The 19,127-nt window shown below is 46.4% G+C and overlaps 3 protein-coding genes across 3 annotated transcripts; all 3 read left to right on the top strand.

Moving 5' to 3' along the window:
* The first annotated feature begins 4,272 nt into the window (after nt 1-4,272).
* Nucleotides 4,273-5,763, top strand: LOC143896426 (uncharacterized). Its single transcript, XM_077404312.1, has one exon. The coding sequence runs from the start codon at nt 4,273-4,275 to the stop codon at nt 5,029-5,031; it is 759 nt and encodes a 252-aa protein (XP_077260438.1). The 3' UTR covers nt 5,032-5,763.
* A 5,684-nt stretch (nt 5,764-11,447) lies between these two features.
* Nucleotides 11,448-12,650, top strand: LOC143896428 (uncharacterized). Its single transcript, XM_077404315.1, has 2 exons — nt 11,448-11,918; nt 12,030-12,650. The coding sequence occupies exons 1-2, from the start codon at nt 11,448-11,450 to the stop codon at nt 12,648-12,650; spliced, it is 1,092 nt and encodes a 363-aa protein (XP_077260441.1).
* A 3,733-nt stretch (nt 12,651-16,383) lies between these two features.
* Nucleotides 16,384-16,842, top strand: LOC143896427 (uncharacterized). Its single transcript, XM_077404313.1, has one exon. It carries the CDS (start codon nt 16,384-16,386, stop codon nt 16,840-16,842), a length of 459 nt encoding a protein of 152 aa, XP_077260439.1.
* The last annotated feature ends 2,285 nt before the right edge of the window (nt 16,843-19,127 follow it).

Below are 19,127 nucleotides of genomic sequence, written 5' to 3'. Positions count from 1 at the left end.
TACAATTGCACGCCTTATCAGCGATACGATCAGAGCAATTGCGGACAACTGTGTCTGCGTTTTCTACAGTCGGTTGACAATCAATTTAAAGACCGGCGTTACGCTGTTTAATCTCAGTATTCATTCAAACATGTCACTGACATTTACGCTCACCGGCAAGAGCAGCATCCTCGCGGTAAGCTACTTTAGTAGATATATCAATAAGAGATCTACCCCGGGAGCTCCGAGGGGGGAGCGGGGCGTGGGGGGAGGGCTCAAGGGCGAGGGGGAGTAGGGCGGGGGGGGGAGCCACTCGTTGGCGAGGAAGAGCGGGGGGAGGGGGGGCGACTCGTTGGCGAGGGGGGGGGAGGAGGGGGGACGATTTGTTGGCAAGAGGGAGCGAGGGGGGGGGATGACAACTTGCTGGCGAAGGGGAGCGAGGGGGGGATGACGACTTGTTGGCGAAGGGTCTGCCGGGGGGGGAGGACGACTCGTTGGTGAGGGGGAGCGGGGGGGGGGGTCGGCGAGCGTGTCGGGACATGTTTATTAAATATTAATAAACATATCGTATTGACAAGAGGTACCGCCGAGGGTGGTCCGCGGGGGGGGGTGTCGTCACTTTATCAGCGCGGGGGTATTACAAAGGCGCCGTTCGGCTGCTAGAATTTTATCGGCGAATATAAACAAAACAGCGAATTAGACACTTGACTCCGCAATGATCTCACCCTTCTAGAACATGCGAGCCACCATTCGGTTACGGCGTCTCACTACAAAAGCGAGCGTCGATGGCCCGACGACGGTTTGAAGATAAAATAGCCGAAGTAAACAATTGATAAAATTTGTCACCGATGACGATTTAACCGTTGCGGAGTCCTCTTCATGTTTTTTTCTAGGAAGAGCCGCTGCCGATTACGATTTAACCGTCACGGCGGTATTCGGTTATGGCGCGACATATTACAAAATGCGAGCGCCGATATCCGGCTGCTGGAATGTATAAACAAAATATGTCTAACAATAATTATACGAACGCATAGCATCCGTTGTCGCCAGGATGATTATGGATCCACATCTTGTGGATCAGTCTTCGGCTAGTTTTCGCGACGCGAACGTTCATATTCGAGGGTGAAGTTTTTTGTGTCAAGTATTCAATACAGAAGAATATTTTTCACGATAAAAAAGATGGACAAGTGCTCCATCGAAGAATGTGACGTGATTTAAAAAAAAAAAGACAGTATTAAAAAACAAAAACATGAAACATCTTGATAAAACGGAACGCGACCTGGTGGAAGAATCCAACTAAATCGCTACCTTGGACGAATATCTCGCATGGGAACAGCGATGCGAGAAGTTTATTGAGCAGCTCGAAGAAGACTGTCGTTACAAAGGTCCGCGGGTCTCAGACGGTTCTCAGACTGTCGGAAACAGGTCATCTTTAGTGGCAAGAATTGCGCGACTCGATGGTGCGAAGATTCTATTACAGAGACGGTTCGTTCATATTGGTGGTGAGCACGCGGCGGGCAGTAGTAGCGGTAACGAAAACGCGGAAAGACTCGTTTGGCGAGAGATCGATGCCGCGTTCGAATGGCGTGTGTTGACCGGTGCGGTGATAAATATCAATTACATCGAACCGCGAAAATTTCTCGAAGACGCCGAAGTCATCGTGCTCGATCGTGTGCGGAACGTCGTGCAAAGACACGCAAGTGTAAAGATAAATACCGTGTTCAACGGCGAGTTTGTGACGGGTGACAAACGTGCGAACAAAAGTGTCAGCACGGGAAACCGTGAATTCTTTCATGCGTCTGATCTGCGTGAGTGGTACGAGCGACACGTTATCGAGCCTACTTTATCGCGTCTCGAAGAGTTTTTGGAACGCGATAGCGGATGGGCGTTGTCGCGTATACTCAATTTGACAGTGAACGTGAACAAGTACAATCCTTTGCGCGCGGGATGTTACATCAATTTACCGCAAAAAATTAAATCGAAAAAAGCGGTGATCAACGTGCAATCGATGGACAATGCGTGCTTCGCGTGGTCAGTGGTGGCTGCTTTACATCCAGCCGAAAAACATTCAGAACGGGAATCCTCGTACCCTGATTACACAACAATATTAAATTTACAAGGCATTGAGTTTCCAATGACTTTGAAACAGATTAAAAATTTTGAAAATCACAACAATATATCCATCAATGTGTATGCCATCGAAGGAGAGAAGACGCCAACCGTTCTCCCGATACGGTTCACCGACCGGAAGAAAGAAAAGCACGTAAATCTGCTGTACGTGCAGGACCCGCGAGACGACGTGGGACATTTCGCGAGGATAAAAAATCTATCCCGCCTCGTGAGCTCGCAATTGAGCAGGTACAATGGTCGAAAATACATTTGCGATCGGTGAGTACTTATACTCCTTTTAATAAAATTATAAAATATTTTATTTTTTATTTAATAATTTTCAAAATTGTGTTTTTTCTTTTTTGCAGATGTTTACATTATTTTCATTCGAGCGAGAAATTGGAAGCCCACGGAGTAGACTGCCGAGAGATAAACAACTGTGCCATCCGACTACCGAGCGAGGATGACAAGTGGCTGAGATTCAAGAATCACAGCAGGAAGGAACGAGTTCCATATGTCGTATACGTCGACCTGGAATGTACCCTCGAGAAAACGGATGCGGATCCGACAACGTCCACATACACGTCTCAACATCATCGGGTATTTAGCATAGGATATTACGTGCGGTGCTCGTACGACGACTCGTTATCCGCGTATCGATTTCGTCGCGATAAGGATTGCGTCGCGTGGTTCGCCGAGGAACTAAGACGTTTAGCACACGACGTAAAGAACATCTTGTCCGATAACATACCCATGGCGGATTTTACGCGAGACGAGTGGAGAAAATTTAACAGCGCAACGCACTGTCACGTGTGCGAAAAACCGTTCGAGCCAGACGACGTGCGCGTACGCGATCACTGTCACTTGACCGGTCGTTATAGAGGTCCCGCGCATTCTAATTGTAACTTAAATTATAAAAATTCTCACTTCATTCCAATAATTTTTCATAATTTATCGGGTTACGACGCGCATTTTATTATCAAGGAAATAGCTACAGCCTACGAAGGACGCGTAGACTTACTTCCAATCACGAAGGAAAAATACATTTCATTTACGAAAAACGTCAAAAGCACTGAGGATAAAAACTACCAAAATTGCATCAAATTAAGATTCATCGACTCGTACAAATTTCTTAGCACGAGTCTCGAAAAATTAGCATCCTTCCTCGATAAAAATAAGTTAAAAATTATACGTTCAAAATTTTCCGCGTTATCCGATCAAGATTTCGAATTATTGACGCGAAAAGGTGTTTTTCCGTACGAGTACATTGACTGCGTCGAAAAGTTGGAGGATGCGTGTCTACCATCGCGCGACTCGTTTTACAGTTCATTGACAGGCGACACCGTATCCGAGAGCGATTACGCGCACGCCGTCAACGTCTGGCAGCGGTTTTCCATTCGAACGTTCGGTGACTACAGCGATCTGTATCTAAAGATCGATGTCTTGCTGTTGGCCGATATCTTTGAAAATTTTCGCGATAGCTGCGTCGCGAGTTATGGACTCGATCCGGCGTATTATTACACTCTACCAGGGTTTACGTGGGACGCTATGTTGAAGCATACGGGTATCAATTTCGAACTGCTCACGGACATTGACATGGTCATGTTCATCAAACGCGGTATACGCGGTGGTCTGAGTCAATGTTCCGGCAGATACGCGCTGGCCAATAACAGGTACATGCAATCTTACGATACATCGAAACCATCGTCATACCTGATGTATTTAGACGTAAACAACTTGTACGGCTGGGCAATGTGTCAACCATTGCCTTATGCAGACTTTCGATGGGTCGAAGACGTCTCGAATTTCGAGTTTAGCGCGATCGCTTTGGATTCGCCCACGGGTTACATTCTCGAAGTCGATCTAGAGTATCCGCAGAATAAACACGACGCGCACGCTGACCTACCGTTCCGCCCGACGCGCGATAAACCACCCGGCAAACGGCAGGACAAACTTCTCGCCACGCTGTACGATAAGAAGCGTTATGTCAGACACTACCGCAACCTACAGCAATGCACGCGCCACGGTCTTCGCGTCACAAAAATTCATCGCGTATTGCAATTCGCTCAATCTCCATGGCTTTGCAATTACATCGAACTCAATACTAAATTTAGAACACTAGCCAAAAACGATTTCGAGAAAAATCTGTATAAATTGATGAACAACGCGGTTTTCGGGAAAACGATGGAGAACGTTCGAAATCACGTCGATGTAAAATTAGTGACAAAATGGAACGGTAGATACGGCGCGGAGGCACTGATCTCGAAACCAAATTTTCACAGCAGGAGCGTTTTTTCAGAAAATCTGATAGCCGTCGAACTGCGAAAACTTGAGGTTAAATTTGACAAACCTATTTACGTTGGCATGTGCATTCTCGACATATCGAAAGTCTGTTTGTACGAATTTCATCACGAGTACATGTCTCCCCTGTATCGCGACAAGTGTAGAATTATGTATACCGATACGGACAGTCTGATATATCATATCAAGTGCGAGGATGTGTACGAGAACGTGAAACGCGATATCGCTAGATTCGACACGAGCGATTACGCGATCGACAACGCGTACGGTATAACGCTCAAAAACAATAAAGTGCCGGGCTTGATGAAGGACGAGAATAACGGTGCGATCATGACCGAATTCGTCGCACTCAGGGCGAAAATGTATGCCCTGCGAGTGGATGGTAAGAAAGACTGTAAAAAAGCGAAAGGTGTCAAGAGCAACGTCGTAGCCAGGTCGATAACGTACGACGATTACACGAGATGTCTGCGAGACGAAATTGAAATGAAGCGACAGCAGGCTTGCATAAGGTCCGAAAAACACGAGGTGTACACCGTATTTGAAACAAAAATCGCTCTGAGTCCGTACGACGACAAGCGATACATTATACCTAATTCGACCAATACGTTACCGTGGGGACATTATCGAATACCTTTATCATAGTAGTTATCATAATAAGGAACAGTGAAGATTCATGTATGTATGCATGTATGTATGTAATGTATGCAATACATGTAATAAAATGTATGTATGTATGTACATATAAATGTATGTACATAATGTATATATATGTAATATAATGTATATATGTAGTGTATGTAGTATAACATATATGTATGTATGTAAGAAATAGTCCTCAAGTGAATATCGTATTATATATGAGAAGGGATATTAATAAGGATATCGCGCACATGTATTTAATATTTAATATTTTTTATTATATTCTGTATATGTATCACATATTTCAAACATTTTACATGTATCATTTTTTATATTAAGAATAAAATACAGTTTGCACGAATTAAATAACATTGTTCTTGTGTATCCAAGAGTTGTGCGATCCATCGAATCCCAGCCATTTAACGTAAACCTCGTCGCCCCTCCTGCGCAGTACTTTCTCCACGAGATACACGTCTGGATAAGTCGCGCAATGCAACTCGTGCTCGTAGAACCCTCCAGAGACGGATTTTCCACGATAGTCCTCGAGTAGATAGGTTACGGGATTGGTACGCTGCACTTTAACGATCTTAAACACCTCGGTGGTCCAATTCGGTGTGTAGCCCTTCTCGAAAATTGTTTTGTATTTGCTAACGCGCACCGAGTCACCCACTTTGAATTTTGCCGGACCCGCGATCTTTATCGCGCTGTACACCGTAGCCAAGAGTCTTTCGGCTTTCGCGGGGGTAACGTCGACAGGTCGCATGCCGATGGTTCGATGCTTGCGCGCGTTGTAATCCGACACGAGTCGCGGCAACGCGTCGACCCACTTGTGATTTCCGTTGAGCGTAAACATCTTCCACATGTTGTTCTTTAACGTACGATTGAATCGCTCGACGACCGACGCCTTCAACACCGAATACGTGGAATAATGATTGATGTCGTGTTTTCTCACGAGACGTTGCACGTCGGTGTTGTAAAATTCCTTCCCCATGTCGGTTTGTAGATTACTAGGGCACCTCCCGCTGCATCGAATTATCTCAGCGATAACGTCGGCTGTCTCGCTGCCGCCTTTACCCTTGAGCGGCACGGCCCACGCGTACTTGCCCAACATATCGATGACGGTATGTAGTGGTAGCCTCCGTTAAAACGCGAGTACGGACGCATCTCGACGATGTCAGCCTGCCACAGGTCGTCGTACCCTCGCACTATGACGTGTCTGCGGGGAAAATTTCTTCTCGCTGAAGCGTGCAGTTCCTCGACGAGTCGTCGCTTTTCAATATTTTTATCCGCATCGGTCGATTTTAACGGTCTCATGTTTTGTTGTCGCCGTTTCTACTTCTAGTGCATCGTTCGTAGCAGTTTCCAAACAGTTTGTAACCGCTTCTGAACAGTTCGTAACCGCTTCTGAACCATTCGTGAATCGTTCGTTGTCGCTCGTCGTCGTCGTCGTCGACGTTCTCTAGCCGTTTGTAGCCTTTCCTGTCTCCGCGTAGTTCGCAGCTGTTTCTAAACCGCTCGTAATCGTTTTTAAGCTGTTTTTGAACCGTTTGACAACCGTCCGACAACCGTTCTCGAACCACTGGACAGCCGTCCGACAACCGTTCTCGAGTCGTTCGTTGCCGTTCCTCGCGGTCGTTGATGAACCGTTGCTTTTCTTCACTCGACGCCTTTCGATAGTCGTTTCTGCTGAACCGTTTGTCCATTCTTGTTCGTTGTCGCGTCCGATTCAACGGTAGTCGAATGGCGAAGCTTGTTTATCGCAGTCCGTAACGCTTGCAGATCTTTCTCGAACGCAGTCAGCTTCTCGTTTGATTCTTTTCTTTGATTGTTCAATATTTTAAAGAATTGATCAACGTACAGTTTGTTAACCGCGTCACCGTCAGTCTCAGGTTGCGCTACGCGACGAATCTTGCGCGACTTTGCGTCAAAGTCCGTGGCGGCGCGACACAGAGCGTTATTGCGCACGAAATTTCTCATTAATCCGCTCCACCGATGGTACGAAATGGCGTTCGTCGCGTCTCCGCTGTGCTCGAACAATCCAAACTTGTTGATCGGCATTTCGACGCTGATTGAACGAACCGCCGTCGCATAGTTTAATTTATAATAAGCCCGGCTTCGCGAAGTTCCTCGATGATCGACATGATCTCGTTGTCGTGGGCATTGTTGCCAGCTTGACGCGAAGCGTCGAGCAATCGCAGACGATCCACCAGCTCGTTGGGGTCGTCCCAGTGCACGTAGTCGATCTTATTGTCGGTTAGCGTCATCGCGCGAGGCATGGATAATAATCCCTTTCCAGATTTTTTCTTCTTGGATTTGGTAGACATCAACGGTGAGATTACAAATCGATACTTGAATCCCACGTTGCCCTTTAGTCGCCCGAGAGGATCGTGCTTGTATTTATGAGCACTCGTTGCCAACAATATGCTCCTGTACTTGATCTTATCGTCCTCCGTGTAGATCGCGTCATCGGGTATTTTTTTGAAGATCGTACGCCGTCGATATAAATGTTATCCGCTTTGTCCACGTCAAAACTTTTATTACCGAGCATCAATTTATTATTGCCGAGATAAACGCCGTACGCTATGTCCATTGATGGACAGGCGCCCAAAACATCTGCGATGTAAATTCGGCTCAGTGGACCCAAGTGATTTTCCAACGATTCTATAAACCATTTTCGACCCTCCGACGTTTGCAACCGATTATGAACGGTCGTCCAGATCGAGTCGTCCGTGGTTTCGAAAACATTTGCGGTTTCAAGAAATTCGGGACTTGTACGTTGCACGGTTCGCGTCGGTGTAGAGGTTATCGGTGTAGAGGTTATCGGTCGTTTCGATTGATCAGATTTACATGGTGTCGATGACAGATCCGGCCAGGAGTCTGATCGTTTCTTCTTTCTTTTCGGTGTAGCATTCTCCTCTTCCTCCCCGCGCTGTTGAACGGATAGCGGTTCGATTTTCGCGTCAGCGTCGCTCTCCGTCGACTCCTCTTTTTTCACCGCGATCAAGCTCGAGTTGTCAACGATCTTTTTCAACGGCCCGATGAGAGGTTTAAAGTGCGTGTCCAACTCAATGTCCTTCTCGATCTTACCGGTCTTCAAAGCGCAAAGTTTCTTGCGAATTGAATTACTCGTCTTTGCAATCTCTTTCACGACCTTCTCGCGTTCGCGAATATTCTCGCTTTCGTCGATCGCAGCCATCGCGAAAAAAAAGCAGAGTGTCGATCTCTCTCTCTGTAATAACGCTAATGTTTCACCTCCGACGAGGTATCGGCAACGACTGATCGATTTTACGGTATCGCGAACACGTTAAATCCTTTTCTGTATCGGCCGTTCGAAAGCGCGCTGTCCTTGTCTATCACTACGAATCCGTACTTTTGTTGCCAACAATCGTGGCACAACGAGCAAAATTTATCGTACGACATGTCGGTATTCACGTGATCGTTGTACACGTGTTTCAAATTGGTACCATCCTGTTTGAACAGGATCAGCAGATTCGCGTTGTCCCGTATCTGATGTTTAGGTATTCTCGCGTACGTCTGACAGAGATAGAAGGAGTCGACGCTCGAGTGCCTGCCCATTGAGAAATACTCTCTCACAGCGTCTTGCTTATCGCACGCCACACGCCACGTCATCGAAGACGAAGATCGAGTTTGGACGTGCGTCGCTCGGTGGAATGACGTCACTGTTATTGGAGAACGTAAAATAGCCGATTTCGTCGATCGATGTCAACAAATTTTCCAAATATTGATATTTCGGCTGTTGCAGCGATTTCGAGTACACGTACACGTTTTCGAAACGTACACCGTGCGGACTTTCCAGCAAGCTGATCAGAACGTTGGTTTTACCGCAATTTGAAGGGCCGCAAATGATCGCGCGTATAGTAGTCGGTAACATCGTACCGTGCTTGCGTTTCTCCACGTTGCCCCCCATCGACCGTGATCTGTCGTCGCAATTCGTCACGCGAATCGCCAACGGTTGTCGCACGAATCTCATTTCTTTCCACACTGCCGACTTTCTGGCTGACTCGAACGCCTATTTATAGGCGAGCGGAACCGCGAATCGCTCAGTAGCAAAAATGTTCGTCCTACTGTCGAGATCTTACGATATTCGCGACTTGAACGCCGAACAGCTGCAATTTGTGCCGAAAGCCGTTCTGCTGCAAACGTGCGGCGATCACGTCCACTACGTGTGGGACAAACTTCCGGAACATTTAAAGGCGGATTTGGAGGTTCAGACATATCGTCGCTGTTACGAACATTACAATCGACCGTGGAAGCGAACGCACATCGACGGTCCCGCGCCAATGATAAAGGATTGCGGCGAATGTCAACGAAAAAAAATGGTGGAAGCCTGTTAAATCGCGCGATAAACGCACTTCCGTTAGAATTACACATTCCCAGCTATCAATTTTGCGGTCCGGGAACTCGTTTACAAGAACGATTGGCGAGAGGCGATCAAGGTATTAATCCATTGAACGCGGCGTGTCGCGAGCACGACATAGCCTATTCGCGTAACCGCGATCTCACCGAGAGACACGCGGCGGACGAGATACTCGCTGCGGAAGCGCGAAAACGCATTACCGCGAGAGATTCGACTCTCGGAGAGAGAGCTGCCGCTACAGCCGTTTGGGCGACCATAATGGCTAAGACGAAGCTTGGAATGGGTTTGAAAACGAAAAAATCGAAAACTGCGAAGAAAAAAAATCTAACGAAAAAACGGATACTTCCGACAGCGAAACGAGGCGGCGTATTGCCAATTCTACCGTTGTTGGGAGTTCTCGGCTCTCTGGCCGGCGGAGCGGCTGGGGTCGTAAAGGCCGTGAACGATAACAAAGCCGCGCGGCGTCAGCTGGAAGAGATGAAACGTCACAATCGCGCCGCGGAATGTCGCGGACTTTATCTCGCTCCGTACAAATACGGACGAGGGTTGTATCTCGGTCCGCACAAACGCGGGCGAGAAGTAGCGTCGAAAAAAAAAACGTCAAAAAGACGTTAAATATGCCCGCGGGTATTACGACTAACGTACAATTGAATCGATTGGCAAGGCGTATGCGCGTACCGTTCTTCAGAGGTGTCTTCATGCGTGATTCGTTACCGATCGGCGGTGTACGTCGAAACGAGAGCGGTATCGTGAATTTGGACGACGCAGCGGGTCCCGGTACTCATTGGGTAGCGTACGCGAAGAGGGAAGATCGAGTCGTATATTTCGACAGCTTCGGCAATCTTCGACCACCGAAAGAATTGGTGCGATATTTCGGGCCGAGCGTGACGAAGATCGAGTACAATTGCACGTCTTATCAGCGATACGATCAGAACATCTGTGGACAATTGTGCCTGCGATTTCTCCGGACGATCGACGCTAATTTAAAGCCTGACGGTGCGCCGTGGTGACTCAGTATTCGTTAACGGTTTCCGCCGACATGTCTATAACGTTCACGCTGACCGGGAAGAGCAGCATCCTCGCGGAGCACTATTTTCCCGCCGTGGATCTGAGCGACGGTGACTACGAACTCGGTCTAACGTGCTTTGAGACTTATCACACGATTCCGAACGTGAATTCTTCGAACAATAAATTTTATTTCGACGAGGATGACACGGAAGTTACGATTCCCGAGGGATCGTACGAGATACGAGCCATAAATGAATTTTTGAAACGTGAAATTTCACGAAAACGCCCGCGACGCGTAAATCGTTCCAACGATGATCGTACGTCGGTCGCGAATATCGCGCGAGAGGCGACCGCTCGCGCGAATGGCTACGAAGACGAGGCCGCGGAATACCCGATAGTGCTCCGCGCAAATTACAATACACTGAAGAGCGAGATCAAGTGCGCTTTCAGAGTGAACTTTAACAAACCGAACAACGTTGGATCGCTGCTGGGATTCTCGTCGAAGCGTATATTGCAGCCGAGACAGTGGCACGAGTCGGACGCGTCGATTAATATTATCAATGTAAACATTATCCGCGTGGAATGTAACGTAACCGCGGGTGCGTACAGCAACGGCAAACGTGTTCACACAATACACGAATTTTCACCGAGCGTACCACCGGGATATAAGATATCGGAAACGCCGGCGCAGATCATTTATCTGCCGATCATCGCGCGAAGCGTTACGGATCTAACGATACGCGTCACGGATCAAGACGGACGATTGCTCGATTTTCGAGGAGAAGAGATCACCGTCAGATTGCACGTACGACGGCTACAGCGATAACGCGCGACGTGTGACATGCTCGTGTTGAACGACTCGGAGCACGCGACAAATAAGAATATCTTTACGACTGCGACGATCGACGATATCATCAAATCGACATTCGGTAGCGTTAAAACTGAGACGAAAACAGAGACGAGAAAGAAGCTCAACGCATCGAACGTTAAATTTTTACAATCTCTGGGATTCGCGGTACGAAACATCTGAACGATGACTGAAATTCTTAACATCGGAGGCGAGCCGGTCTTTGACGATCGCATCGTCAAGATCGAGACTCACACGTACAACCCGTACGCCAACACAACGTTCGAGTATAGCGACGAGATACGAATACCCATACAACAGCAGGATCTGTATACGTTGCCGTGCGAAAGTTTTCTCTACGTCGAAGGAACATTGACGGTGACCAGAGCAGCCGGCCAAGCCGATGACGTGGTATTGGGGAATAATTGCGTCGCGTTCATGTTCGATGAAATTCGATACGAGCTCGACGGTGTGGAGATTGATCATTGCAGAAACGTAGGAATAACCAGCACGCTCAAGAACTACGTAACGGTATCGTCCGACAGAAGCGTGATCCTGCGAAACGCGGGCTGGGAACCGCATAATAACGCGAACGGATACTTCAATTTCTGCGTACCGCTCAACCTGTTACTGGGATTTTGCGAGGATTACAAACGCGTGGTGATCAACGCTCGTCACGAATTAATCTTGATACGATCGCGCACCGACAACAATTGTCTGATGGGAAGTCTCGCGTTGGAGCCTACTGTCAAACTACTCAAGATACAGTGGCGAATGCCTTACGTGGTATTGAGCGAGGTCAACAAACTGTCGATGCTGCGCACCTTGGAAAACGGACGATATCTAAGTATGGGTTTCCGTTCGTGGGATCTGTACGAGTATCCCCTGTTGCAGAACACGACCAAGCACTCGTGGGCCATTAAGACCGCGACTCAGCTCGAGAAACCGCGATACGTCGTCTTCGCTCTGCAAACGGGTCGGAAGAACGTCATGTCCGCGGACACGAGCCGATTCGACGACTGCAAATTGACCAACGTGAAACTCTACCTAAACTCGGAAGTCTATCCGTACGACGATTTGAATTTGGACTTTGGTAAACACAGATGGGCGATTCTGTACGATATGTACGCGCGTTTCTGCAAGGGCTATTACGGATACGAATATCTCGAGCCGAGTCTCACCGTTTCGACTTTTCTACGTAACGGCCCGTTCGTGATCATCGATTGCTCTCGACAAAACGAATCCGTCAAAAACGCCACCGTGGATGTCAGACTAGAATTCGATTGCATGGAGAACGTACCGCCGAATACCTCCGCGTACTGTCTCATCATACACGATCGCGTGATCGAGTACAATCCGTTGACCAACGTAGTGCGCAAAATAGTCTGAGTGTTCGCGGCAACGTCGACGAAAATTTTCTCTCTCTTTAACCCCCGATACAAATTTATGCGAGGAAAAAAAAGGGGAGCAGGATATAAAAATCAGAGTGTCGCGAAACGCGCGTCATTCCTCTCGATTCACGCATCGAAGAAAGAGAGATATCTCTTCATGTCCGCACCAACGTTCGTCGACCTGCAAGGTTTCGTCGTCGGGATGAAATTTGTCGTAAAGGAGGCGGCGGTGCTGAAAAACGGGGCCGTTCTGGCGCATTACATCTTTACATGCCCCATGCCGTGGAATCTCCTCACAAAATCCGACAAATCGTGCGCTTCCTGGTTGATTCGCAATCACCATGGATTACGATGGGAAGACGGAAACGTGCCGTACAGCAAGGTGAAGCGTTTAATTACATCGGCCGTGCTCGGTGAGGAAAAGGACGACAACGATGACGACGACGACGACGATGACGACAAGATGCCGACTCTCGTGTACGTCAAGGGATGCCAGAAACGAGAATGGCTGGTGGATCTGCTTGAGAATAAAGCGAGAAACCTAAACATCGAGACTCTGGATGCGGATTACGAAGATATCGAATCTTTAAATATTCTAGATGCTACCAATACTATGCGATGTGGAAAACACGTTAAGAATTGCGCGTTGCAAAATGTATTAAAAATATTTAACTGGTGGTCGAAACGCCAGAAAGAATTGTCATCTTTTTAAAAAATAAATTTTATATGTATGTGTAAATTTTACAATGCTTTATTTCCTTTCCCCCATTAGTCGATAGTGTACAAAAAATTAAAGAATAAGTAGGTATCGTGACGAATTCTAACTCGATAGCTTCGAAGGGGGTATCAGTTTTAGACGAACATGTTTGAACATGTTTCGCGGTTGATGTCATGTGGAGGGGGGAGGGGGGATATACGTCTTAATAAAGAAAAAAACATCTTACCTTAATCCCCTCTCCTAAAATTCAGAGCGCTAATTGGGCGTTCCAGAAACATTAATCCCCCCCCCTCCTTCATCATAGTTTTGTAAGTTGCCGCGTATATTCGATTAATTTTATACGACTAGTCTCGTATCGACTGCTTGTGCGAACGGTGTTCACTTCTCATAACCGAGAGAAAGAATGTATTCCGTTGAAGGAAGCAACGGCGGTAACAGCAGTGGCAGTAGACGTATGAATTATTACGTGCCGATTCCCGATGTTGAAACTCCAACGTGTGAAAACAAGTAAGTTTTGTATAATTTATAGAGCTTTATATTTTTTTATATCTTTTTTGCGAATTGTATTATTTTGAAAGTAATCTCATTATTTTTTTCTATAGCATTTCGTTGGAGCGTCGCGCGGTTCGTATACTAGGCAGACGATACGCATTGACAGCAACAGCTTATAAATATTTGGATATTGGGATCAACGTGGGACCTATGTCCTCTGTGGATATACATATTGGCGATAACCGAGGCAATCGAATAATTCTGCCTCATGCAACGTGGGTGACGTTCATCGAAAGACGTGCGGATATTCAGCAACTCGTGCAGTCACCATCGCATGCAGGACCATCATCGCTAGCGTTTCGAGATCTGGAACTCGTTAAAATACGCGACGCAGATATTGTAAAATTGGCCTCGTGCGACACCAGCTTGTACATGAAACCGTCAACCGTACTCTTCTTGTTCGAACTAGAACATTGCGTCGAGAATGTGTATTTTCAACTATGCCAAAATGTTCATGGCGTAAGTGAAAAATTTAAACAATTTGTAATCATTTTACGTCAAAATTGTATCACCGATAAATGTAATGCAGTTAGAATCTTGCGTGAATTTTATGATAAGAATTCAATTATTGATTGTGAACTGTTGGCGTATGCTGCAGATAATATTGTACATGATGCATTACATGAGAAATAAATGTATATATATTAAAATGCATATCACTGTATCTAAAATTATCTTTCCTTCTCCCAATTATTTATTATAATGAAAAGAGACGCGAAGGGGCGCGAGCGAGAGAGAACGCGAACGAAGAGACGCGAGCGACAGAGAACGCGAGCGAGAGAGGAAATCTATATACATTATTATACTGTATATCTATATACGATATTTCGCCTTTGTAACGCGCGACGACATAGTTGAATGGCGCCGCGAAACACCGATAAGCGGCTCTTCCTAAGACAGAAAAATAAAGAGGAGAGACCGCGACGGTTAAGTCAAAAAATTTTTTGGTCGAGTACCTACGTCGTCGGGCCATCGACGCTCGCTTTTGTAGTGAGACGCCGTAACCGAATGGTGGCTCGCATGTTCTAGAAGGGTGAGATCATTGCGGAGTCAAGTGTCTAATTCGCTGTTTTGTTTATATTCGCCGATAAAATTCCAGCAGCCGAACGGCGCCTTTGTAATACCCCCGCGCCGATAAAGTGACGACACCCCCCCCCGCGGACCACCTTCGGCGGTACCTCTTGTCAATACGATATGTTTATTAATATTTAATAAACATGTCCCGACACGCTCGCCGACCCCTCCCCCCCCGCGCCCCCTCACCAACGAGTCGCCCTCCCCCCCCTCGATCCCCCTCGCCAACGAGTCGTCATCCCCCCCCTCGCTTCCCCTCGCCATCGAGTCCTCCCCCCCGCTTCCCCTCGCCAACGAGTCGTCCTCCCCCCGGCCCACCCCTCGCCAACAAGTCGTCATCCCCCCCCCTCGCTCCCCCTCGCTAACAAGTCTTCATCCCCCCCTCGCTTCCTCACGCCAACAAGTCGTCTCCCCTCCCTCCTCCCCCTTTGCCAACGAGTCGTCCTCCCCCCCCCCGCTCCCCCTCGCCAACGAGTGGCTCCCCCCGCCCCACTCCCCCTCGCCCTCGAGCCCTTCCCCCCCGCCCCGCTCCCCCCTCGGAGCTCCCGGGGTAGATCTCTTATTGATATATCTACTTATTTTCCCACCGTGGATTTGAGCGATGGCGATTACAAGCTCGGTCTAAGAGATTTTGAAACCTATCACACGATACCGAATGTAAATTTGTCGAACAATAAATTCTACTATGACGACGACGATAAGGAGATTACCATTCCCAAAGGATTGTACGAACTGCGTGATATAGACATGTATCTGAAACGCGCTCTTTTATGGGACCCATCCAATAATGTCTCGACAAACGAAGATGAACCGCACCCATTGATTATTATTCATGCTAATAGCAATACGATGAAGAGCAAGATCAAGTGCGCTTATCGGATAAATTTCACAAAACCGAACAACATTGGATCGCTGCTGGGATTTTCAGCGAATCGCGTGCTGGAGTCGCGACAATGGCACGAATCGGATGTTCCGCTAAATATCATCAACGTAAACATCATTCGCATAGAGTGTAACGTGACAGCGGGTGCGTACAGCAACGACAAGTACGTGCACACGATACACGAGTTTTCACCGAGCGTGCCACCAGGATATAAGATATCGGAAACGCCGGCACAGATCATATACCTTTCGATCATCGTACGGAGCATTTCGGACTTGACGCTTCGCGTCGTGGATCAGGACGGTCGATTGATTGATTTTCGCGGAGAAGAGATCACCGTTAGACTGCATGTACGAAGACGACAGCGATAACGTGAGATGCTCGTACTGAACGAAGCTGAGCAGGTGCGACAGACGAGAAACAAAAAGACAATCCGATTGCCAAAGAAGAAACTCACTGCGTCGAACATTGAATTTTTGAAATCATTGGGTTTCGTCGTACGAAATGGCTAATATCTTAAACATTGGAGGTGAACCGATCTTTGACGACAGCGTCGTCAAGATTGAGACACACACGTACAATCCGTACGCTAACACAACGTTTGGACATAACGATGAGATAAGAATACCCATACAACAGCAGGATTTATACACGTTGCCATGTGAAAGCTTTCTCTACGTTGAAGGACGATTGGTAATAAAGAGAAGAAATGACGAGTCTGTGACAACGCTTGCGAATAATTGCGTGGCGTTCATGTTCGATGAGATTCGATACGAGCTCAACGGTGTGGAGATTGATCGCAACAGAAACGTTGGCATAACCAGTACCATCAAGAACTACGTATCGCTATCGTATAATGATTCTCAACTCATGCGGAATGCTGGCTGGGACGTTACATCGAGCATACCGGAAGGATACTTTAACTTTTGCGTACCGCTCAAATTGTTGCTGGGCTTTTGCTAGGATTACAAACGCGTCGTTGTTAATGCTCGTCACGAATTAATTTTGATACGTGCGCGTAGCGATAACAATTGCATTGTAGGAAATCCTGCAACGGAGCCGGAAATCGAATTGTTTAAAATACAGTGGCAAATGCCTCACGTTACGTTAAACGAGGTCAATAAGTTATCTATGCTACGGGCCTTGGAAAGCGGGCGATATCTTATTGTCAGTTTCCATTCGTGGGATCTGTACGAGTATCCCATGTTGCAGAGCACGACCAAGCATTCGTGGGCCGTCAAAACGGCGACTCAGCTGGAGAAGCCGCGGTACGTTATCTTTGCGCTGCAGACCGGCCGCAAGAATATCATGTCTCAAAATGTTAGCGTATTCGATGCCTGTATTTTGACCAACGTGAAACTTTATCTAAACTCCGAATTTTATCTGTACGACGACATGAATCTGGATTTTACTAAAAATTGATACGCCGTTCTTTTCGATATGTATGCGCGTTTTCGTAAAACTTATTACCGATACGATTCTTTCGATACGCTTTGCAGCTTGTATACATTCCTGATGGAAGGACCTTTTGTTGTCATTGATTGCTCGCGACAAAACGAATCTGTCAAGAGCGCCACCGTGGATGTGCGAATAGAATTTGATTGTAAAGAAAATGTACCTGCAAATACTACCGCCTATTGTCTCATCTTGCATGATTGTGTAATCGAATACTGTCCGTTGTCGAACGTAGTGCGCAAACTCATGTAAATTGCAATATCAGCAGATATTGCAATATACGCAGATATTACAATATAAGAGACACTGATGTACCGCGATAAGATACAGATTGCTCCGCCGTTTCGTTATGATCGTACCGACGTTTGTCGATCTGCAGGGATTCACCGTCGGGATGAAATTTGTCGTAAAGGAGGTGGCGGTTCTGAGAAACGGGACCGTTTTGGCACATTACATTTTTACATGTCCCATGCCATGGAGTCTCCTCGCGAAATCCGACAGATCATGCGCTTTCTGGTTGATTGTGAATCACCATGGACTACGATGGGAGGACGGAAACGTGTCCTACAGCATGGCGAAACATCTAATTACATCGGCTGTACTTGGAGAGGGCGACAAGACGTCGACTCTTGTGTACGTCAAGGGATGCCAGAAACGAGAATGGCTGGTGGATCTGCTTGAGAATAAAGCGAGAAGACATCTAAAAATTGAGACATTGGATGCAGATTACGAAAATATCGAATCTTTAAATAATCTAGATGTTACTAATACTGTAAGATGCGGAAAACATGTTAAGAATTGCGCATTACAAAATGTATTAAAAATATTTAACTGGTGGTCGCGACACCAGAAAAAATTATGATTTTTTTTAAATAAACTATATATGTATGTATAAACGTTTTATTTCTTTTTCCACATACTTTGTAGTATAATATAGATGTTTTAGCTGTTCAAGAGCTGTTTTTAGTTGTTTAAAAGAAGTTTGATAGCGGTTCAATAGCAGTTATACAGATCACAGTTATACAGATCGCTGTTATACAGATAATTGTTTTAGTTGTTTGATAGCTGTTTAAAAGCTGTTTCTAGTTGTTTAAAAGAAGTTTGATAGCGGTTCAATAGCAGTTTTACAGATCAAATCACCAAAAGTCAATGGCGCGATATTGTTTTCGAGAACATACGTGTCTCGCGGTGACATCATTGCACACGTGCAATACTGCACATCGCAGATTTTTTGGAAGGCGCAATTGTATGGATGCTGAGATGAAATTAGATATGATAAACAAACGATGTGACAATTGTGAGATGTAGAAGAATGAATTTGAAGGTACGCTCAGTAGTCGAGGACTGGAAGTAAGAGTCGGTTGGCATACTTGATAGTGTTCGGACGTGTTTGTCTTGTCGAAAAATTTCAAGTGTCGCGACTGTTTGTACTGTCTGCACTGTGTGATTTTAACAGTAGCATCGTGTATTGCGCCTTTTGAGGCATACAACGTTCTGTAAAAATGAATTTCGGAGAATTACAGTTTGAAGGACATGAAATGGAAGTTGAAGCAAACGTTAAAGAAATGGAAGTGAATGACGAGGAAGAAATGGAAGTTGATGACGAGGAAGAAATGGAAGTTGATGATGAAGCATTATTGTCGGACGATTCGTGTTATGATAGTGAATTGGCTGATGAGGATATTCCGGACGAAATTTTCAGAGTGTTAAATCAAGCAGAAGTGAATATGTTACACCCTCTGACAAAGATGTGTTGCATATACTCTTGTTTTACTCCAGGACATGTGAAGTTT

Source organism: Temnothorax americanus, unplaced genomic scaffold (assembly GCF_048541705.1).
Source record: "Temnothorax americanus isolate GAGA-0224 unplaced genomic scaffold, ASM4854170v1 Scaffold181, whole genome shotgun sequence".
NCBI lineage: Eukaryota > Metazoa > Arthropoda > Insecta > Hymenoptera > Formicidae > Temnothorax > Temnothorax americanus.
This window is presented reverse-complemented; position numbering and strand designations above follow the sequence as displayed.

Excerpts from the sequence above, each read along its gene's own strand:
- LOC143896426 (XM_077404312.1), top strand. The coding sequence starts at position 4,273 with ATGGAGAACGTTCGAAATCACGTCGATGTAAAATTAGTGACAAAATGG.
- LOC143896428 (XM_077404315.1), top strand. The coding sequence starts at position 11,448 with ATGACTGAAATTCTTAACATCGGAGGCGAGCCGGTCTTTGACGATCGC. Across the intron at positions 11,919-12,029 it reads TTTGCGAGGATTACAAACGC|TGGCGAATGCCTTACGTGGT; the intron begins GTGGTGATCAAC and ends CTCAAGATACAG.
- LOC143896427 (XM_077404313.1), top strand. The coding sequence starts at position 16,384 with ATGGCTAATATCTTAAACATTGGAGGTGAACCGATCTTTGACGACAGC.